This window comes from Cricetulus griseus, chromosome 6, assembly GCF_003668045.3.
Source record: "Cricetulus griseus strain 17A/GY chromosome 6, alternate assembly CriGri-PICRH-1.0, whole genome shotgun sequence".
Lineage (NCBI taxonomy): Eukaryota > Metazoa > Chordata > Mammalia > Rodentia > Cricetidae > Cricetulus > Cricetulus griseus.
In genome coordinates, this window is record NC_048599.1 from 73556108 (window position 1) to 73579824 (window position 23717).

Genomic DNA, 23717 nt, shown 5'->3' on the forward strand with positions numbered 1-23717 from the left:
CTGTTTGGAAGTCCACCTCGTCTTCCTTTGAATTGTCTTGCTATCCTTACTGTGCTCTCCTTTTCCTTGTTTGGCATGTTGTTTTCTGTGATGCCAACTTGTAGTTCACTAATTTATATTCCCACTTTATCTTTTCCCCATCCCCAATTCCAAGAGCTTCGGTGGGGGAGGGTCTAAGCGTATAATAAGCACTTGATAAATATTCCTTGAATGTCATGTATGAATTTCTTAGAAGGACCACGTTTTTGCTAAGGTTACCGGAGTTTGTGCTTCAAAAATATTCTTTTGGAAAACAAATACTTTTGGAAAACATCTCTCTAAAAATGAGAGATGTTGGGATGGAGGGCAACTAAAATTCTAATTTTAGTTCTAGCCCTCAAAGGATCTTTCTGGGTGAGAGCCAACATTGAGTCTCTCCCACATATGGGCCAGCCTGGTGTGTCTGGCAGGGGCAGTCTTGGGTCCACTCCTTGAGCCACAGGAGACTCTGAATAGGAGGCCAGACAACAATTCTACATCCCATGAGGGAGGTCCCCCAGCATCAGCAGAGAGGAGAGAGGCCATGAGATTTCCCATGCAAGTGGGCACTGTATGTGAAGTATGTGCTGGGAGCAACAATAACAGCAGTAAATACAGAACAGAAAATAACCATCTTTGAAATGACAACAAACAGGACACATTATCTAAGCACTAACACCTAAGGAGGTGGCTGCCCAGCCCTGGAGGGCAGCTCCTCAGGAGACGGAGGCCGACTTTCCAGGTTGCCTGGTCGTCTTCAGTCCTTGTAATTTTTCATCTTTCAGCGCCTTCAGGAATTTATCTGCAGGAGAGCAAAACAGACTCAACTGTGGCTGGGAAGGTTTTTGTTTTGTTTTTTAGGGTCTTCCTATGAAGCTCCAGGATGTTCTAGAACTCTTGATCCCTCTGCCTCAGCCTCCTAAGTACTGGGATTCCAGGTGTGCACTATCTCCGCTCTGAGGAGGAATCTTCTAACTTCTAGAGCAAGCGTCTGAGAAGTAACTGTGCAACACCCTAAGCCCAAACATTCCTAACTCACTCATATAACTGAGAAGGCCAGTTGTAGGGACTTTGTCTCTCGTGGCTATGAAAAAGTGTATCCTACAGGGTATCAGATGAGTTGGAGACTGTTCCCAGGGCCATGCATACCTAAGTACATAGGTCTGTTTGTTTTTTCATACTTCACCTCCCTGTGTGGCAGAGGAGAGCAATTTCACCTGTGGTAGAGAACAGGTGAAATGCTCCTTCCAGTGCCATCTGCCCTCCTCTAACAGTCAAATTCAAGCCTTAGAACAGATGGTGAAAAAGGACAGTCTATGGCTACTAATTCCTTCTGGAAATACAGCTGGATTTAACTGCCTTGCTGTCCAATAGAGAGGAATCTTTTCATATACCAGAGGACTCCTGCTTACATCAATACACTTGGTCTGCTTAGATCCCTAAGCCCTCAGATCTAATGTCTAGAGTCCAAGATCCTGTCAGAGGGTTATAGGGCATGGGGCCCGTGGAAGGGCAGAGACCAGGGCCCTTGAGAACCTTCAAAGTTTGGGCAATCCCTACCATCTCCTCCCACCCATAGACCCGAGTTTAAGACTGAATAGTAAAGGTTAAAGTCTCTGGAGATAGACAGCCTGTGGTGGGTGGAGCTCCAGACTACGGAAGTGTAGGAAGGTGAAGTTTAGCAAGGGAATGCTTCAGGTGTCAAGACCCGGAGTCTACATTGCCTCCTCAAGGGCGAGCGCCCCTGAGGGGTAGAGTTCAACACTAAAGGGCTTGATTAGCTCAGGGGTCTGGTGAGGCAGGGGTCGGTTGAAATTCAGCACGTGGGGACCTGGACCTCTGGGGGACAGATTTTGGAAGTGAGACTCCTAAACCTGGGGGCAGTGTGGGGTCACATTCTGGTGCCTGAAGTACTCTAGCGGACAATAAGAATGGCTAGGGTTGGGCTCGGTTGGCGATCACGCACAGCGCTGGGAGTCGAAGCCGTCTCCAGTGATGGTGAGCAGCTCCAGCTCCTTAATCCGGATCTCTAGCTCGCACAGCTCCTCAGGGTGGGAGGCGGAGGCGAGCCAGGGGGTCGTGGAGCCGGGGACCAGGGCTGATGTTGCCATCTCGGGCCCTGGCGGCGGCGAGTAGAAGAAACGCAGAGGCTCGTAGGGTATAGGGGCCAGACCGGACGGCCAAGGCGGAGGGCACGGGCGCTCGCTGGGGGGACCCAAGCCAGGCGGCGGCGGAGGCACCGTGGCTGGGGGTGCCAAAGGCAGGGGTCGGACCCCCGCTATCCCCGCCACCCCGCCCGCCGGCGCCCCGCCCGCCTTCAGCGGCACGAAGAGCTTCTTCCAGATGTTAAAGTCGCTCAGCGGAGACGACGAGATGCCCCGGTCGTAGAGCGACGGGAAGTAGAGGGGTGGGGCCGGCCGCTGGCTCATCTTGGGGTTCTGGCTGCCGCGCCGCCCCTTCGGCATCTTTTGAATGGGAGGCTGCGTGAGAGGAACCCCGCGCCGGGAGACGCGCGCCAAGGCCCCGTGTCTAGGAATTCGGAGATTCCACAGGCCCCGCCCCGACGGAGCGCGGCCCCACCCTTTGCTCTCGCCCCGCCCTGAGAAGGCGGGGCTCTAGAGAGCAGAGACCCCGCCCCACGAGCCCGCTGTGCAGAAAGCCAAGTCCATCTTTGGTCTTTGTTGGTCCCAGCTGCGGCTCTGCGCTGCGTAATTCCGTCTCCGCCCTAGTCTCCTCCCAGCGCCCTTCAATTCGATTTCTACTGCGTTTGCATACTAACGTTGCTCACGGAGTTGGCCAGGGCTGCCAGAGAAATTCGGCCTTCCTCTCCTTTTATCAGAGAACAGAAAATATTTTCCAACAACCAGGTCCCTAGCACACTTGACTCATTATTTAGGAAACTGGGGAAATGGGTAGCTGACTTCATCTTCTCCGGAGGGAGAAGAGGAAAATTTTCTGATAAATTTAGCAATGCCGTGGAAGATTCTGGAAAGGGGGACGCAGTCTGGATTTGTAATGACTCTGAAGCAAACATTTTTTTTTCTTTATGAGATGAAGTTTAATTCTCCTCTAGTTATCAGAAACTGACAAGTAGCTTAACACCAAAAGGAAATCCCTCAGGGAGCCACCCAAACACCACACCCATTCCTGAGAGCTAAATGTTCTGCCCAGCTCACCTCTATGAAATATTAGTCATTTTTCCTTAAGGACGTTCTTGTAATGATCACCAGCATGAATGAAGAGGGATGGGTGGGGGCCAGGCAAGCTCAGTCTCAGCTCCATAAGAGAAAGCTGTGTGTGTAAATATATGGGGTGGGGCAGCAAAGGATACCCAAACTGGTAGTCTTGGGCAAGAAGTTTGATTGTGGGAGAGGTTGTTTGCTTTTATTTTTTGAGTAAGGCAGTCCAAGATAGCCTGGTCGTGGTGGCTCACACCTTTAATCACAGCACTCGGGAGGCACAGTCAGGTGGATCTCTGTGAGTTTGAGGACAGCCTGGTCTACAGAGCAAGTTCCAGGACCAGGCTCCAAAGCTACAAGAGAAACCCTGTCTCAACTCGTAGTCCCCCCCCCCCAAAAAAAAAGGTAGTCCAAGCTGGCCTAGAGCTTTGTATGTGGACGATGTTGGCCACAAACTTACAGCAATCCTCCAGTCTCTCTGCCTGGTGGGATTAGAGGCAAACATCACATCAAGCACATTGCTTGATTTGTAAATCATTTTTCTTTCTTTACTTTTTTTTAGTTTGTATGTGTGCATGAATTTATGTGTTCTGTGTGCACTCAGAAGCCCACATAGGTCAGAAGAGGATGTGGGTGCTGGGAAATGTAGCAGGGTCTTCTGCAAGATCAATCAGTAAGTGCCCTTAATGAACGAACCATCTCATCAGAGCTGTTAAGTCTGAAATAAGAGAGACTGCCTTTGAGATGAGTCCCTCTTCCACCTCCTCCATCAAAGAGCAAAGGCTGTTTTATTACTTAAAGAAGATGAGCCTAAGCTAAACAGTGAAAAGAAATAGTGGTAGTATGCCTAAGGGCACAGAAATAGACTGAATAGCTCTCCCATTAATGAAATATCTATTTATATACTCCTGCTGCCCTACATCATAGAGGGTAACTTTCCCTCTTCCTCCCCAAGCAACTGCATGACTAATTGTTTCCTCTTCCTAACTCCAAAAAATTGCCCTCAAGTTCCCCTCTGTGTTTTGTTTTTAACACTTTCATCTGTGACATCAAGAACCTGTTTTAAAAGGGGACCCTATGTCCTACCATGGCAAGGCCAAGGCTGCCTTCATATCCTCTGGTCTCTAAGTCCCTCCTTGGCAGCAGGCTGGCTCTTATTGGAGGTTTCTTGTGCCATAATCAAAAGGGCATGCTATTCTTAGAAACACAAAACATCCCTTTATTACTAGTCTGAATTAACCATTGTGCTGGTGTAGACTTGATGGCTTGGGTATTCCCACCTCCCTCACAATTCCCACTGTTTCAAAAATGTTCTCAAAAAACACAGTCCAGCCTTTATGCTTGTTCTCCTAGATACATGTATTCCCATTTACTTGCAGATGTAGAAAAATAAAAAAAAAATTAATGAAACTGTTAATGAAAGTTATGTTAAATAAGTTAATGGAATTGAGGTCTGAGAGCTAGGTCAGTGGAACAGGGTGTAAAAAAACCTGGCAGATCAGACATTGGAGTAAACCTCACCAACCAGAACCAATTAGCTGTGCTAATCTTGGTCTGCTTCCTCCAACAAGGCTCCACCTCCCAAAGTTTCCAGAACCTCCTAAAATAGCACCATCAGCTGAAGATCAAGTAACCTAAAGCTGAGCCTGTGGGGAGGATGTTTCACACCGAAACCTTAACAACCTTGAAAGCTTGAGAATTTCATTTTGAAGGTGCAAAAAGCCCAGGGCAAACTATGGGACTCACGAATAGAGCAAGATCAACTGTGTGGATAGAGCAGGATCAACTGTGTGGATAGAGCAGGATCAAGTGTGGATAGAGCAGGATCAGCAGTGTGGATAGAGCAGGATCGACTGTGTGGATAGAGCAGGATCAGCAGTGTGGATAGAGCAGGATTAACAGTGGGCCTGTCAGTGCAGCCACTGAAAGGAGATGCTGCTGCTTGGTATCCCAGTGACTGTGCCAATCACAGACCTTTTCCTTTGCTCCCTACACCCACAGAGGCTGCAGAAAGTAATTATCAGTTTTCCCCATTCCTCCTTGCAGCTCACATGGTTACAGGATCCAGATCCAGCCGGAATACACAAACAAGAAGACAGTTGGGAGTTTGGAAGACAGATTTTAATTTCCTAGCAAGGAAAACTGAAACACAGTTCTCTCGTCACTTCTTTCTGCCTTGAACTTGATGCAATGCAGGAAGCTCTACAGTGACTTTGTGTTTGTGAAGGTAAGACCAAGAATACCATCAATATAGCAGCTCAGACAGTGTTGACCAACTGAATCAAAGCTAGTAACTGCTTATCTCTGGATTATGGATGCAACAACAAAACAATCAGATTGTATTTGATTGCACTGTCTGAAGTCAGGTTGTCTGTTACTTGCAGCTGAATGCCTAAGAGAGTCACAATTTTGAGAACAACAAATTTATTTTGTTTTATTAGTTCTTACATGGGTGAAACTCCAGAAGAAAACATGCTCATTCTTTATGCTTTGGTCATGGGAACTTTTATTAATAGTTTACCAAGACGGAAAGGATGGATACAATTTCCCAAAAGCTAATTGAAGTTTCTGTCACTAGAAGTGAGGGAACAGAGACCATGTGACAATTAGCCAAATCCCCCATTGCAGTAGGTCCCATCATTATAACTGACAATACCCAGACTCTTGTTCTGTTCACTGCTTCCACAGTTCAGGATTTCACTCTCATCTGTTGACATTTCTCACCAGTAACTGTCTTGGGCAAGTAGTTTTGGTTGCAACAAATAGAAATTTGATCAAGTAAATTAAAAACTCAGAACACAGGAGAGGGAATAAGAGGAGGACTTACTGAATCCCAAGGCAGAGCTGCTTAAACACACCCCAGCCAGGGAAATGGGTGCCATCTGATCTATCTGTAAGCTGTAAACACTTGATAGATTTGGGTCTAGGCAATGCTATTCATATTGAAAACTGAGAATTATGTGAGCAAGTATACTGATCATGCTTAGAGTAATATATCACAAAAGAAGCTCTTACGTTGAAGCCAGGACTTGTGGCATAGGCCTGAAAGCCAAGCTTACTCCAGAGGCCACACAGGAACAGCAAAGGTTCAAGACCTGCTGGGCAATTTGACAAAAACCTATCTCAAAATAAAAAGGGCTGTAGCTGGAGCTGATTGTAGAGCTTTTGGAAGCATGCATGAGGCCCTGGGTTCAATCCCTCGTACTGAGAAAACAGAGAAGCTCTCATGTAACCACTATTGGGATAATCTTATTATACACTGTGTGCACATGTGTCTCTATTTAACCTCACCTGCCCTAAGACACCTTCTGATTGGTTTGATAACGAGCTGAATGGGCAATAGCTAGGCAGGAGAGGATAGATGGGACTTCCAGACAGAGATAGGAACTCTGGGAAAGAATCTGAGGCAGGAGATTGGCCATCAGTACTGAGCAGAGGTAATGAGCCATATGACAGAAAATAGATTAACATAAATGGGTTATATAGTAGTAAATTACCAATACGGAGTCAGGTAGAAATATTGTAGGGGAAGCTGTAGCCACACCTTCTTAGGGGCTGGCTACAGGGTTAATTTAAGTTTTAAGAGCTAGTTGGAACAAGACTAAGCTAAGGCTTAGTCCAAAGAAATTGCTGTTCTCCTTGTTGAAAGGTCATTATGTGCCAGGTCTTATTGGGCTCATAGTAGTAGAGTTTATGAATTTCAACACAAAACTCACTACCATCAACCACATCCACACATACATTTCCAGACAACCTGATTAGCAGGGATTTGCTGAGCCAAGAATAGCAAGGCTAAGAACAACAATGCCTCTACCCACCCCCAAGGAAGCTTATCACAGAGAGTAAATGACCACTCCATAGACTAGCAAGCTTAAGCTAGTTCAAAAGGGTCATCCCTTGCAGAGCATAAGCTGTCCTTACCTCTGTCAGAGGCTCTACATAGTAGCTGGGGAGGAAATAATATTGTTTCTAATGGATCATTGTAGGCACTTGTCTAGAAAGTAAGGCTCTCGGTATGGTCATTCTTCTTACTCCCATGAAAAATGAGTATATGAACATGGGCCTTAGATGTGATAAATAAATTACTCATCAGACAATTTTATTTCAATAATGTAAGAAATTTGGGAAGGAGACCTCTGGTCAGTTCCTCTTTATGTCAGACAGTGGGATAAGTATGGTGTGATTTGCCGTAAGCCCGAGGCCACTGTAACCCTAACAACCCAGTTCTCTGGTATGCTAGGCAGCTTTTGTGGCTGGGATGAAATGCCTGAGAAAGATGACTTATAAAGTAGAAAGTTTATTATGGCTTCCAGTTTCAGAGGCTCCATGCCTGACTGGATCCATTGCTTTTCAATCTATGACAAAGCAAACCATCAGGGCACCAAGTATATGGCAGAGCAAAGCAGTTTACCTCATGGAATCCAGGAAGCAGAGAGGAAGGAGATGAGGATCCAGTATCCCCTTCAGGGGCATGCCCCTCAATAGCCTCATTTCTTTTTGCCAAGTTCCACTTTCTGAAGATTCTGTCACTTCCCAATCCATAGCACCATCAGCTGGGGGCTCAAATTTTCACAAATATGGTTTTGGGTAGTAGTCTAAACCATAGTGCTCCAATAATTTAATGTCTATTAAAACCCACATACTGCATATCAGACACTTCACAAATGCATTCCCCTTCAGATCCAAGGTATATGTAGAAAGCCCAAGATAGACTTTTGTTTTTCCTTTAAACCAACAAACAGACCCAGGCATTGGTGGCACAAGCCGGGTGTTGGTGGCACACACCTTTGATCCCAGCACTCTGGAGGCAGAGGCAGGCAGATCTCTGTGATTTTGAGGCTAACCCTGGTCTATAGAGTGAGTTCCAGGACAGCCAGGGCTACACAAAGAAACCCTGTCTCGAAAAAATAAAAAAAAGTTTTCTTTTGTAAACAAAGGTGAGAATTGATTTCTTCAGCTTCTGTGGTAATTTGAATGTATTGGCTCCCGTAAACTCATAGGGAATGATATTAAGAGGTATGGCCTTGTTGGAGTAGGTATGGTCTTGATGGAGGAAGTGTGTCACTATGGAGGTGGGCTATGAGGTCTCATATGTGCTCAAAATGCTGCCCAGTGTCACAGTTCACTTCCTGTCACCTTCTGATTAAGATGTAGCCAGCACCATGTCTTCCTGCACAGCCATGCTCCCCGCCATGATGACAATGAACTGAATCTCTAAACGGTAAGTTGCCACCTCAGTTAAATGCTTTCTTTACAAGAGTTGCTGTGGTCATGATGTCTCTTCACAGCAGGGTCCTATCCCAGGTTTCTTTCCAAGTCATCCGGAAGTACATCAAAGATTGGGCACCCGAGGAGGGTATAGGGAGGGTGACTGCAGAGTGTCACCTTATTGCCTTTGGTGGTTTTGAGCAACTCAGATAATTTCTCCAAACGTAGTTCCAACTACTCTATTCTATTGTTTTATGTGTATAGGTGCTAGTGCCTGTGGAGAGAGGAGAGTACATCAGATCCCCTAGAACTGGAGTTACAGTTGTGAGCTGCCATGTAGGTGCTGGGTATCAAATCTGGGTTCTCTGGAAGAGCACCCAGTGCTCTTAACCACTGCAGCCAACTACAGTCCCTGTAGTTCCAACTCTTATCCAAGGCAAGATGGTGATACTGACGAAGACAGACTTAAGGCCAGAGCTGGCAAGCCCTACACCTGAAGTTGCCCTCATCACAATATCAGGTGAGTACCACCTTTAGACAACATCACCTTCTCAGTACAAGCAGCTCATAGTGAGAGAGCCCACTAGCATCAGTTCAGATCGGTTTGCAAGCAGCAGAAACCAGTATGTGCTAAAAGGCTTTGAAGATGGACAAAAGACTTACCTTGAGCAACATAAACCACCTGATCCTACTAAGAATGAAGATGTATACATCTATACATCTAGTCTATTTTCTCGGGAAGTCTCAAATCCAAAACAGACAGAACAGAGTCAGGCAGTCTCTTATTGTGTCAGGATGTGTCACCATGTTAAATCACGGGCTGACTACCACGATACAGGAGGCATTTCCCCACACCTTAACACTTAGTACTTCCAAGATTCAGTAGGATACTTGTCAACATCCTCTAGGACATATATGAATTCTACTTAGAAACCCACTTGGTATACCTTTGAACCCACAGTTCACCTTCTAAAGACAGTCCAGTGGGATTGTTTATGCCCAGCACTGAACAGTATGATAGTGTCTGTGAAAGCCAATGATGACCTGCTCTCTACTTAAGTGGCCTGAGCAGTGCTACCTGTGGGTCCAGGCACTAACCCATAAACACAACTTTGCACAGAAAGAAATAGTAGCCCTCCTCCTCCTCTTCCAGCATGACCCAGATTCTGTTTTCAAAAACCTGCCTTTTGGGGGCCAGTGAGATGGCTTAGCAGGTAAAGGAGCTTGGCTCCAAGGCTCCCAGATCTCACGATAGGTGAGAAGTGACTCTACCAAGTTCTCCTCTGAGCCCCTCATGTCCACATGTGTGCTACACACACACACTTACTCGAACACACACACATAATGATGGGGGTTGGAGGGGGAGAGAAAGACAAATAATAACTTTTTTTTTTTGAGACAGGGTTTCTTTGTATAGCCCTGGCTGTCCTGGAACTCACTATGTAGACCAGGCTGGCCTCAAACTCAGAGATCTGTCTGCCTCTGGCTCCTGAGTGCTGGGATTAGAAAGTAACTTTTTAAAGTAAAACAGAACAAAACCAAACCAAACCAACTGCCTTTTCCCTTCCCCCCAAATGAATTCTTTCCATTAAGTTGAGATACACAGCCCAAGATGCTGGTCAGACAGTCTTATACTGGAATCTGGATCTTGAAACAGACATCTGGAACAGCAAGATTCCTAGCTTTTTGGAATCTCAGATCTATCTGGCCCACAAAATATGCATCCACAAAATTTGAAATGTCTATTTTTTGTTTAAATGAGTCAGTGTCAGTTATTGTTCCTCAGAGCTTACATGGAATATGCTACTTTGCTCAGCCAGTTGCTGAAGGGGAAAACTCTTTTGAGGAAACAGTCATACCTGATAATTTAACTTGGCAGAAAGAGTAAAATAAAGGTGTAAAGCAGATGCAGAGATCTACAGCCAAGCACTGGGCTGAGCTCTGGGGAGTCTCTCTGAAGAAAGGGAGGAGGGATTGTAGGAGCCAGGGAGGTCATGATGGGGGGGGCACAGACAGCTGACCAGAGCTGGAGGCCTTCATGAGACTGTCTGTCCTAGGCCCTTTGCATGTGTGTGACAGTTGTGCAGCTTGATCTCTTTGTAAGACTCCTGGCAGTCAGATCAGGACCTGTTCCTGGTACTTAGCTTAGCTGGCTTTTGGGAACCTGTTCCCCAAGCTGGATTACCTTGCCCAGCCTTGACAAGGAGAGGAGCTTGGTCCTGCCTCAACTTGGTGTGCTCTGCTTTGTTCAAGCCCATGGGAGGCCTGCCCCTTGTCAATGGAGATGGAGGAGTGGGTGTGGAGGCTGATAGGCAGAAGGGGTTGTTGAGGTGGGGACAAGAGGAAGGGGAGGAGAGGAAGGAGGGAAGGGGAAACTGAGGTCAGTATATAAAATAAATGAGAAAAAAACATTATTTAAATAATTTTTTTTGTTTTGTTTTTTTGTTTTTCGAGACAGGGTTTCTCTGTGTAGCTTTGGCGCCTATCCTGGCACTCACTCTGGAGACCAGGCTGGCCTTGAACTCACAGAGATCTGCCTGCCTCTGCCTCCCAAATGCTGGGATTAAAGGCGTGCGCCACCAACGCCCAGCTAAAATAATTTTTTTAAAAAAAGATGTTGTAAAGAAAAACACTTCCAGGGTCCTGCCATTTCTGTGTTAACAGCCATGGTAAATGTGCTGTGTGTGAACTGTACTGAATCACCGAGAAGCCGACGGGCTGGAGACAGGCAGGTAGAACATACTTGCTGTCCAACTGCTATTCCCAAAAACATTTGGACATCTCAAATGACAGCCCACAGTCTGTTCCACTGCATTCATCCTGCACGCATGCACACATGAAGGGTCTTCCTGCTAGGTGACGCTTAAAAAAACACACTTACATGCCTCTGTCATATGGCAAGGCCGTTTATTATTTCATCATGTGGAGCAAAGTCAACAATCTACTTTTCTCAGAAAAAAAAATGAGAGGGAATAATTTTAATAAAGCATTATTATAGGCAATTACATTTCCCTAATAAAAGTTAGGAAATCCCATGTAAAATTTAGAGATTCAGGAAAACTCAAATTGTAGTCACTGATACTTCTACAAAAAGGACAGACAGACTTTTTGTGTTTCCTTCTTCCTTTTTTGTTATTGTTTTGGTTTTCTTTTACTTTGACTTTTCCTTTCTTCCTTCCTTCCTTCCTCCCTCCCTCCCTTCCTTTCTTTTTTTAAGGCAAAGTCTTACTATATAGTTCTGGGTGACCTGGAATTCACTATGTGGTCAGACTGGCCTTGAACTTATGGCAGGAGCCTCTGCCTCGCGAGTGCTAAAATAACAGGCTTGAGCTGGGAGTGTGGCTTAAGGGTACAGCACTTGTCTTATGCTCAGAGATCTGGGTTTCATTCCAAACAAGCAAACAAACAACATCACTGCCTATTGTTTATAATTTATTAAAGCCACTGGAGATCAAAATAGCAAAGCAGCCATACTAGTTAGCTATAGAAGCTAAGCAGTGATAGTATACACCTTTAATCCCAGGACTCAGGATTAAGAAGTAGATGGATCAGGCTGGAGAAATGGCTCAGCAGTTAAGAGCACTGGCTGCTCTTCCAGAGGTCCTAAGTTCAATTCCCAGTAACCACAAATTGGCTCACAGCCATCCACAATGAGATCTGGTGCCTCTTCTGGCATGCAGGCATACATGCAGGCAGAACAGTGTATAAATAAACAAATCAGAAGAAGAAGAGGAAGAAGAAGAAGAGGAGGAGGAGGAGGAGGAGGAGGTAGAGGTGGAAGAGGTGGAGGAGGTGGAAGAGGAGGAGGAGGAGGAAGAGGAGGAGGAGGAGGAGGAGGGAGGATCTCTGTTAGTTCAAAGCCACACAAGGGCCACACAGACTTCACAAAATTGATCCAGTGCTAAAAGAAACAGCTCACATAAAGTTGATCTCAGCACCTGGGATGGAGACAGCAGTATTTGGCTGGGCGGAGGAAAGAATATAAGGAGGAAGAGACAGGATCTAGGAGCCTTTTGCCCCTGAGGATTTGTGGAGACAGGACTACCATTTCAACTGGGTAGAGGTAATATCAATTGGCTTGGCTGCTTTGCTTCTCTGGTCTTCATTTTGAAGCTTAAACCCCAATATCTGTCTCTGGGTCTTTTATTTTTGGTGCTACAACTGCCCCTGACTGAACACATCTGGAATATTCACACACCAAGTCAGGATCTGCAAAGGCCGTGAGTGTGACAGAATGGCGAAAAGAATCCCCCTGGTTACTCACTCCTAAAGGTACTGTCTGAACTTCTCAACTACATTCTAGGAACCAGAGGGATGTCCCTGAGGGTTGCCAAAAGCCCACGTAAGATGAAACAGAAAGCCAGTCCTCCTTAAACTTAAGGTGGACCTTTCCTTTGTGCAGGCCAGTCCTCCACACTGCTTCCTCTTATCCATGGTGTTCAAATAAACTTTATTCTTTCCCAAAAGGATATAACAGAAAATAATAACAGCTTTGAAGTGCTGCAGCAGCAGCAGCAGCAGCAGTAGCAGCAAAAAAGACAGAGAACAGAGGCACTCTGGGACTCAGTGGTAAATTAGAGACACAGCTTCCAGATGGCTGCCAGAACTGAGGTCCCCAGCAACACAGTCTTCCCGGATAAGGAGGTGGCTTTTGAACCCTCGCCATTTCCTCCTTCATTTCCTCCTCCTTTGAGATTTTTGTTACATAGGTCCACCTGGCAGCATCTGTATTCTACACTTGCCAGGCCTAATTTGTGCAAAAGGGTCTTGGCATCGCACTCTGAAAATTTCCAACACTGTTGATAGATTTGTCTTCCTGTGGAGAGACACACATACGCTAAGAAACCACACAGGTGCAGTTTTGAACCTGCCATTCTGTATTGGAGCTTAGCCTATGGGGATAGAGAAGTTTGGGCAGAAATAGGCATCCCAACTGAGGTGTAAAAGGGAACAATCAAAAGTGATGGCACACCTCCAAATGGAGAATGCCCCATAAATCCTGTCACAGCCAGTGTGCAAGTGTGTGTGTGTGGGGGGGGTATAGGCAGTTATATTTCTATTTAAGAGGGAAACTTGGTGATTCCTACTAAGATTTTAAACACATGTAGCCTCTGATCAATCAATTCTACATCTACAGTGTAGGAAAAGAGACAATACTATTTGTAAAGCAAGCACTTAAAAACAAAATCTACTCATGAATTTGTTTACTACATAGTGATGGAGACAGAGAGACAGAGAGAAAAATATGACTTCATTCCAATAAGGAGGGCTAAGATCAAGAAAATGAAATGAACCAAAACATATTGAGTGAAAAAATTTTTCAATAACATAAAAGAAAAAAAATGAAATGATGTTAGTACTCATGGGGCCATTCTACATTTTCTACATTAGCAGTGAAGGTGTGGAGGACTGCCCTCCTCCCCCATGGAATCAAACACTTTGAACATAAGGCCTAGACTTCTTGCCATAGTCCAGAAATTTACACAAAAAATTATCAGGTGCTCCTGTTTTTTTAAAACAAGGTACCTTTGATGGGTCCTTACTTAATTGAAAATGTACTTGAAGGCGGTTTTAATTCTTATCTCTTAGAAAGGGTTTTATCTCATCCACCAGACCATACTGAGATGGCCATTGCACCTACTATCTTTACTCACACACAGTCACCTAGCTTAGAGCTATAGCCACCAAAAACAAAGGATAGCTGCTGGCTTCTTCTGTGTCTACCATTTCCTACATTCTTAAGTGGAGACTCCATAGTCCAGCCAACTTGGAAAAGCAGATGATATGGGCTTTGCACACTATGCTCCTCCCCTCGCTCATAAATGCCTTGTTCTCTGAGGCCACTCTTCCGGGCACCTGCAATGGCCTCTCAAATGGATAATATTCCTTATTATACATGTGACATTTATTATCCATTGAGCTCATCCTGTGTCCCCTCAGGACTCCATATCCATAGATACATATGTTTAGACAGAGGTCTAAACAGTCATTTGAGACAGGCAAATAGGCCATAGTCAAGGCTTTGATGCGTACTTTCATTTTTTGCATCCTTAGCTAGGACCCTGGCACACTGGAGACTCCCAGAAGTCTGGAAGGCAAGTATACTATCACTATTAAGAAGCTTGAGTTTTGAAATCAGATAAATTCCCAAATGCAAATCCTATGTTGATTGCCTGACCTTTGCCTGTTGTATTATATGAGCCTCTGCTTTCTCATCTGTCACACAGGAAGACTGCCCTGAGGGTTATGTGAGAAATGCTATATTTACAAACAGGATATAGGAAATGCTTAGTGTCCTGTGCTTCATGACAAGCTGGTGTTGGTAAATAGCAGCCATTACTTGGTGAGTACAAATGCAGTGAGATTTAGGGAGGTCCAGGTTTCCCAGGTTCTCACCCCTGACCACACTTAGACCAGAAACCCAGGGGTCCTTACCTGATACAGCTACCAGACAGGAATCCACGTTAACTGAACAAGTGGCATTCGTTCTGCATGAGGCAACTGGGTCTAAACAGCTGTAGCATTTGAGGCTAACACCTAGAGTCAGAGAGAAAGACTGTTGGGTTCTGTTAAACCAGCAATGGCTCAGGCAGACCTCACCAGCAAGCACAGATCTGGGTCAGCTTGTTTTTAATCTTTGTTTGTTTTTCTGTCCGGTAGAGACAGGGTCTCTCTATGTAGCCCTGGCCATCCCAGAACTCGCTCTATAGACCAGGCTGACCTTGAACTCACAGAGATCTGCCTGCCTCTGCCTCCTGAGAGCTGGGACTAAAGGTGTGTGCCACCACTGCCAGGCTTTATTTTTTGATTAAAATTTTGACAATTTCATACATATATACAATGTATTGTGAGCACACTCACTCTTCCCCTTACCACTTCCCCCAACCCTTTCCTTTCCCCAAATAGCCCCCTTCCTACTTCCACTGTGACTGAGTTTCTGGGTGTGTGTGGGGGGGGGGGGAGTGGGGGAGGTAGTTCTTTTCCCTGAGGCTCAACCACCCTTGAATTGATACAGTAACCGTCTAAACCAGGAAGTGCATAACTGTTGGGGAAAAGGAACAAAGCAAAAATAACTCAGCAAGTCCTTTGTTTTCTTTCTTCTTTCTTTCTTTTTCCCTCCCTCCCTCCCTCCCTCCCTCCCTCCCTCCCTCCCTCCCTCCCTCCCTCCCTTCCTCCCTTCCTTCCAAAAAGAATGTGCCTGAATGCAAATCAGGCTAGCAAATGCCCTCTCCAAAATCACTTCCATTTTTCACCCCAACATAGGTAGGTGACAGCCTTTCATCCTATTGGTGGGAACTCAATTTCACAATGTGACACAATTGGTTAATCCAGCACAAAGAGGCAAGAGGGAGATTCAGGGAAATACAGTCCCTGGTCAGCTGATAGGAAAACAACACAAAAAGACATTCCTCATAACAACCAGCCAACTACTTTAGAGGAAGCAGTTAGCCTCTGGTGCCCTTCACCTGAGGAAGGAAATGCCTGTTAGGTTAGAACCAGTGGCTAACCCGACCATGCTTCCCTCCAGTAATAACAGATACTAGCAAGCACACCACCAGGAGGATGTCTGTGACTCTGGGACAGGTGCCCTAGGCATGGCCCCACCTCCACCCCAAGACTTCAGGGAAAGAAATGCTGAATCCAGGAGGAGCAGGAACTCCGGTCTCCAAATAACTGGGTTCTAAGCTGATTTTGGGACCTCTTGCTGCTCCACGGAGCCTAAAGAGCTAGTTAGAGTTCATAAAGTCAACCACCTAGGAGTTTGGATTCCAAACGAATAACAATTGCCAAGTTGCTTAGAGACGTAAGAGATCAAAGGGCACATTTCCCGTCCATTTCCTCCATACTTCACATTCCTCTTCTAGATTCCATCCTCATTTCTCCACAGTACAAGATACATCTCCCTCACTCCCTGCCTTATTTCCTTCCTCAAAACAAATGTCCTTGCTTTTCCAAGCCTTTTGAAGTTCCCCCTCTCCCTTCAGACCCTGCTATACCCTTGACACATTTGAGACGGCTCAATACTGTGAATGAAAGTTCCTCAACAAACACTGGAGTCTTAACTGGATTGTGAAATCCAGTACCAAATTCCTTGGCTATTTATGGCTTCTCTCTATACTTGACCAACCAGCTTTTGTGACCATTAGGTAAACTGTTTGGTATATACAGACTGAATACTGGATTCTAACCAACCAGAAGGCTATGGAATACAGCCAGAGGGCATCTGAGGTCTATAACAGAGGTTTTACTACTTTACTTTAACCCATCTACCTAATGTTTCCACCAGTGTATTCCAATAGCATCTTGATTTATGACTTTCTTGGTTCTGTTGCCACAAAATCTCATCAAACTGCTTCCATGTTGGAACATGGAATTTGGGGTAACCTAAATCTGTCTTCCCAGGCCTTGGTTCATATTTGGTTCCAGAATAAACTATCTCTGTCCCTTTTGAGATGAGACTTCTGTTTTTGTTTTGATGGTAACTAAGACAGAAATTCCAGGAAAAGCTAGTTTAAGTGTTCAAAATGACAATGGGCTATCATCTTTGCATTCAGACTGAGAATCCATTTCGGTGGCAGGAAGACAACTGACTTGCCATGATTTATTGATCTCTTGAATTAGCCACAAAAAAAAAAGAGCCCAAAAGCCCAAACACAGAATTATAAGACAGAGCCAGCATGATTTAAAAAAAAAAAAAAAATCCTTCAAAAAATGACAAAAGAAACAAAGAACAGACTGCGGAGAGTTAGGACTCTGAGGGAGGGCCTGTGCTGAGGCTTACAACGAGCAGTGTGAAGGTCTGTCAGTGACTTTACCAGTGACGAACATGTATTGTTTTTGTTTAGTTTGTTTTTTGAGACAGGTTCTTTCTATGTAGTGCTGGCTGTTCTGGAACTCACTATGTAGACAGGCTTGACCTCACAGAGTTGCTGGTTTTCCCACCTCAATCCCTGCTCTCCCTACCCCACTACCAAAGCCAATAATGACTAGGATGTTATAAGAATATGTCACAGGCAGAAAATAATTTGTTTTTGTTTTTGGAGACATGTTTTCTCTGTGTAGCTTTGAAGCGTGTCCTAAAGTCCCTCTGTAGACCAGGCTAACTCAGAGAGATCCACCTGCCTCTGCCTCCCAAATGCTGGGACTAAAGGTGTGCACCACCACCACCTCCACCACCACCACCTGGCAACACTTGACCTTTATAATAACACAATGTGAGTGTTGCCATTGTTATAGAAGAGTAAGAACAGATTTCTTCAGAAGCCAGGAGAAGGGTCCCAGAAATGGATGGTCTTTACAGCAATAGCCTGGGAATAACCACAAAAGAGTAAAAACCAGGAACTCCAGTGGCAGATTGGAGTCACATTCTGACATGCTACTTCTGAGTATTATTTCAATCATTCAAAAATCCCTTGTCAGCATTAGTTCATAAATTCGGAACCCTCTTGGGTCTCAATTTTGTCATTTCTCTGTTTTAAAAAGAAAATAAGCAAACAAAAACCAAAAACCCAGTTCTGTAACTCAGGGTGGGCTTTAACTCAGGCAGACACCCCATGGAAGGCACCCCAAAACATCAGAGTTGTCACACAAGCAGGATCCAGAATGCTTGAAGCAAAGAAACCAAAGTTAGGCCTTGATGAGGGCCTGGAGGCCAGGGGCAGTGGCTCAGACTCCCAGAGGACCAAGAAAAGTAGCATCGTGGCCAAGGACAGTCTAGAGGTTCTGATCACTCACCTGTAGAACAGAGGGCAGCCAGAAGAAGCAGGGGTAAGATGAGTAGCCTTTGAACTTCCATTGTGCCTGTCCACCAAATCTGGAATGAACAAGAGTTGTCACTGACATATGCCTTCCAGCTATTTCCAAAACCACAAGCTAGAGTCCAAGGTTGTTTGGGAAAAGTACAGAAGGCTAAAAGAACAGGCATGAAACCTCCACTGGGGTAGGGCGCATTAACTCAGGGCAGTTCTGAGTAAGGCTGTGACATTTGGTCCTCTCCTCTTGCTTCAAGATCTCACCTAGTAAAGAAAGGCTGGGGCAGGAACTCTACTCCACCCACCTCTTACCCTTAAGAAACTTAGTCATTTAAACCACAGGGTTCTACATGTTTTTTCTTCTGAGACTACAAGGCAAGGCTCAGGCCTGGCAGACAAAGGGGATATGCGGTGGGGTAAAATACCCATGTCTTCAGTGTTAGAAAAGGTTCTGGGTGTGTGCAGTGTGTCATCAGTCTCATATCTTTAAAGGTACTCTGCTGACCAAGGTCAGAGGGAAATGAAGAAACTAAAACAGGAAATTTCTACATTGTCCATTGTAGAAATTGGGCTGAGCCACCATGGGTGTGTGTATTTCAAAGACAAACAGGGCCTGGTCCTTTCCTTACCAGTGGAGTACCAATTCCCTCAGCATGCTGCCAGCTTCCTGCTTAGTTACTCATGCTAGGAGGATTCTGAGTACAAATGATGATTTATAGACTCAGGTTAGGCGGGACTTGGGGTATGGAAAACTGCTACAAGGGAGCAAAGAGAGGAGAGTGTTGACCAGAAGTCCTCAAATACACAGGAGTGCCTCGATGCCTTCTGAAGGTGAGGACCAGCTGTGTCAGGCACTGGAGTTAGGGATAGAGGGAAGGTGGTCCTGGATCCCAATGACACTGTAGATATCAGGTCTGCAAGAGCGTCCAACGCCAGACAACTTCCTGCAGAAAGGTACCCAACATAAACAACACTGTGGGAATATACATAATCCCTTCCCCACATCTGCTCTGGGATGAAGAGTTGACAAAGTAATTGGAAAAAACTGGAAAGAATCAAACAGATCTGGTAAAGATCTGGGCTTCTGAGCCCAGTTTAGAGGTCTCTGACAAAGTCTGTCCTGGGCTCAGACCTGACCTGGAAATTACACTTTCAGTCAAGGCACTACACCTCTGAATTTCTTCCAGTGAATTAGGACAGAAAAACAAGCAACTGTTGGAGCCAGGGGGAAGGCTGGTGGGACCAGGGCTGTTATATAGACAGTTAGTTTTCAAATAGAAGGGCTGCAGAGAAAGAGAGAAGAGGTTATTCTACATGTTTCCTAAGATAGAGGACCAATGAGGGGGATTCATTGTGGATATTCCAGGAAAGTGCTTTCCCTACTGATCTACATCCCCAACCTGCACTCTGATTTTTCTAAACACAAATCCCTTAACTGCCTTGCCACATGCAGGCTGGCCACAGTGTATCAGCACATCAGAAAGTAATTCCTCTAATTGTTCTCTAGCCCTTGGGAATGTTCAGACAGTGGAGGTCATAAAGCAGAGATGCTACAAGAGCCCTTTAGAAGACTGTAAGAGGTTAAAAACAAACAAACAGGGTCTTCGAGATGGCTCAGCAGGTAAAGGTACTTGCTGCCAAGCCTCAGGATCTTAGTTCAATCCCCAGGATCCATATGGACAACTCCTGAAAGTTGTCCTCTGGTCTCCACAAGGGAGACCACATTAATACAACAAATGAAGAGATAAATGTAACTTTAAAACTTTTAAAGAGGCAAAGTCTAAAGACTGCTGTAGTAAGAACTTTCATTCTATAACAATTCCAACCTGACAATTACTTATTCATTGCCATCCAAGGGAAATTCAAAAGGGACAACAAGCTGGAATGACCAAGTTGCTGAAAATGTTTGGGGTAGATGTGTGGTGCACTTACATAAAAGAGGGCTTGGACACTGGTTCTCAGTGTCTATGACCATGTAGATCAAGCAGAGGATGAACGGATCACTGGACCTGAGTCTGGGTACGCCTAGTCTATATCGTAACAGCTTGTACTGTTGTTCACAGTTCCCAAGGACTGCAGATGTTCCTGACCACACTGAGAACCAGTAGGTTGCAGTGACCTAGCCCAAGTGTTGAAAGTGACTCTCTCAGCAGGGCTGTAAAATGAGATGTTAGTGCTAATTAAATAATTAGAAGTGTCTTTTGTGTTCTGCAGGACCCACACAATTACACCACTTGATACTTGTTACCAAGCGGGCCATTAAGCTTGATTGCTAGTTAACTTCTGTTTTGGGGGGCAAATATTACAGGCCACTGCTAGGGCTCCTGACGGAACAATGTAGTTAATCCTTACAACAATATTATAAGGTAAACATAAGCACTTCTTGCACATAAGCAACTGGGAGTGAAGAACAGAGAAACTCATCCTAATATGGCTAACCCTGAGGACAGGAAGAGCTCTATTGGCCATGGCATCCTCAGGGCCTCGAGAATGCTCCTTAACTGACACCTCTCAAGGAAATCAGACCTGGGTTCTCCAGTCACAAAGGCTTCATTCCGCCAATACTTGAATGAGTAAGGGCCTGGAACCCTCGGGGCCTTCGTGAGGGAATGAAGCCTGCCCCTAATCAGACTCCAGGTAGATGAAGGAAGTGCAAGATTTGTGTTGTCTTAAGCTTATTTTTTTATTCATTTGGTAGCAAGAAAAAAAATTCTAATATAAAGTCAAGCATGATGGCACGTACCTATAGTCCCAACTACTTTGGTGGCTGAGATGGGAAGATCACACAAACCCAAGAGTTTTATACCCATTTGGTCAATAAATCTAGACTCTGAATACAAACAAACAAACAAACAACCCCTCAAACATGCTATAGCCAGCAGTCTCATTACTGGAAAATAGTGAGACATCATCTCAAGCATAGAGTTGAGCTTGGAATCATGAAGGTATATGGAGATTGTAATTGGGCTTCCAAAATAAATTCAGCAAACAAAAAACTGCATGAGATTCTCTGTCCCTTCCCCCCTTTCCTTTCTTTCTCTTACTTTTACAATACTAAGAATGGAACCCAAATGCAACACCACCACTGAGCCACAACCTCAGCCAGAGTAGAGATTTTAACACCAGCAGTTTCCATAGGATTCACAGACAGCTCTGGCCCTGGGGGTAGTTGCAACTCCAGAGAGCTTGGGGCTGATGTACTTTAAGGCTAAGCAAGTGATATAAAATAAAACTACAACATTGCCATTTTATAGGAAGTTCATAGAGAGCCAGAGGTATGGGATTACCTGCCCCAAGACAACAGGATCGTCAAAAAATCACTTTGGATGCTTATTGCTTGTACTTACCAAGGTGTGGGAACTAAGTGGCTTAATATACTCTAATGTTAGCAGTCTCGTGAGCCTGCAGATTGTATGTCCTTACAAGCTTGGGCATGCAGTAGCTAAGCATGTAACAGAAACCCAAAGATTCCTTACCCAGTTCCAAGCAGTAATTACATCAACAGCTAGGGACAAAGAGCAAACCACCATCACAATGGAAAAGCCCCTCCCAGCCACCTAGTGGCCCCGAGAAACACCCTCCCACCCCCACCTGTGCTCTTAAAATCGCACAAAACTTCAGCTTCACCTCCCTCTTTTTGCAACTTGTTCCAGGACCCCAAATCCCTGGTTCATCCCGGAATTGCCACCCTAAAACCCGTTTGATTGGGGTTTCTCTTTCAACCCACCCAGTGAAATGGAAGGTTTCCCGTATACAGCAAAGTACATGCCAAACAATTTTCAGCTTGTTTGGTGCATAATGAGTGAACACCTTCTTAGCTTCCGCAGACTGTTAACAGCAAATGTCGAGGACGCCCTCGATTGACATTCTGTCGTCTGCGTGTCTGCCCTGGAGAAGTGGCGAAAAGACGGCCCTGGGGTTGGCGTCGTCTAAACAATTGCTGTTCTCCACATTCCCAGAGGCCAACCTGAGCTTCTCGGTAGGCGACCTTAGGGCTCACCACCACCCTAGGAAAGTAAGGCTTTCCCCTTTGCTGATGAGAAACCAAGGTTAAACAGCTGCTTCGACTACCTACGGACGAAAACAAATGACACTCACTTTCTACGGTTCTTTACAAAGTCCGCCCTGAGACTGAAGGGTGGCACCGGCCCACGCACCAAAGATATCTGCTAAAGCGGTTTCAAATGTGGACCTCTGCCAGAAGAAAGGCGGTAAGTCATCGAGGCTGAGGTTAGCCCTCGGCTCCCCTGCGTCTGCCTCCTCTGAGCCGTGGGGCGGTCCCCGGAGTCAGGTGCCGAGGGAATGTCGAGCTACCGGACCGTGCGTGGAAAGCAGAGTCCGGGCTTTCGGGAACCGGCCTGCAGCAGGATATCTTCATTAAATAAAGAAGGAGGGAGGAACTACAAGCCTGGGAGAGGTATCTCGAACTGCAAGCCTGGGAGAGGCCTCCCGAGGGAGAAGGAACAAGGACAGCTTACCGCACCCATCCCCCCACTACTCCCGGACGCATGCGCTCCCGAAGCACCCCCACCTCTCACCCCAGGCTCGGTTACAGCCGACTCCGCGCCCTGGCTTACCTGCCACCTCGCAGTCCTCTAGACACTACCACCGCCGATACTTAGAGCCCGAGGATTTTTCACGCAGAAAGCGCTAGCGCTAGAGCTCCGCCCGTTGGCTGGACAGATACGGAGCTCCTCTGGCCACTCCCAAGAACTGATGACCACACACACACCCCTCCCCCAGCAGCTATTTTGGGTCGCAGCCTTTACCTCAGGTAGAGAGAACATGACTAGACTCTCAAAACCCAGGGAACAGAAATGGCCTGAGTCTCCGATTTCTTACTTCAAACGGTTTTTGATTTTTCCCTTTCTAAAAAAATAAAAAATAAAAAATAAAAACTTACTTCCCAAAGTGTTTTTGTGCCCATGTTTGCTAGCGCCCAGAGCTCTCTCAGTCGGTCATGAGTATCTTTCCAGGCACTTACAATGGTGACTTGCTCCTGCTCTCAAGTTATAACAACCTTCAAATAGTCTTCAGATACAGCTGCGGAGTGTTTTCTTTGCAATCAAGACAAAATTTCATCGTGCTTTTGTGGACTGGTCAGGGACCAGAACTAACGCTTATACCTTCACGTGAAATTGTAATGGGAAGTTGCCATTTATTTGGAAAGTCACATCCAGTAAAGAAGTAACAAGAACAATAATTTTAAAAAGAGTAAATCTTCCAAGAGGCTGGCTACTTAGGGGAACAGGAGGTACTCTTTGAGCATCAGTCCATGAAGCTGCAGCATCTCAGGCCTGCTTTCTGTTGAGTTGGAAAGGGAAGCATTCAAGGAGAAGAATCCAAGTTAGGCCATAGGTCCTGGATGAGAGAAAGGAAACAATAATCCAGTTAGAGAATTTTTTTTTTTTTAAAGGCTTTCTGCCCTCAGCAATAAGAAGTAAATTTTCGCCGGGCAGTGGTGGCGCATGCCTTTAGTCCCAACACTTGGGAGGCAGAGGCAAGCCTGAGTTCGAGACCAGACTGGTCTACAAGAGCTAGTTCCAGGACAGCCTCCAAA

General features: G+C 45.5%; 2 protein-coding genes across 3 annotated transcripts; both read right to left on the reverse strand.

Moving 5' to 3' along the window:
- Positions 1–563: 563 nt before the first annotated feature.
- LOC113836417 (uncharacterized protein C11orf91 homolog) lies at positions 564–2553 on the reverse strand. Its single transcript, XM_027422351.2, has 2 exons — positions 1985–2553; positions 564–820 (listed from the first exon to the last, which is right to left on the reverse strand). Exons 1-2 carry the CDS (start codon positions 2481–2483, stop codon positions 735–737), a joined length of 585 nt encoding a protein of 194 aa, XP_027278152.1. The 5' UTR covers positions 2484–2553; the 3' UTR covers positions 564–734.
- Positions 2554–12836: 10283 nt separating this feature from the next.
- Positions 12837–22892, reverse strand: Cd59 (CD59 molecule (CD59 blood group)). 2 transcript variants are annotated; one of them, XM_035447148.1, is made up of 5 exons: positions 22735–22883; positions 22256–22515; positions 18141–18219; positions 14841–14942; positions 12837–13221 (listed from the first exon to the last, which is right to left on the reverse strand). In XM_035447148.1, the coding sequence occupies exons 3-5, from the start codon at positions 18199–18201 to the stop codon at positions 12980–12982; spliced, it is 405 nt and encodes a 134-aa protein (XP_035303039.1). In that variant the 5' UTR covers positions 18202–18219; positions 22256–22515; positions 22735–22883; the 3' UTR covers positions 12837–12979. The 2 variants fall into 2 exon arrangements, with proteins under 2 accessions (XP_035303039.1, XP_027278153.1); XM_027422352.2 differs by lacking the exon at positions 22256–22515 and having other exon boundaries at positions 22735–22892.
- Positions 22893–23717: the final 825 nt, after the last annotated feature.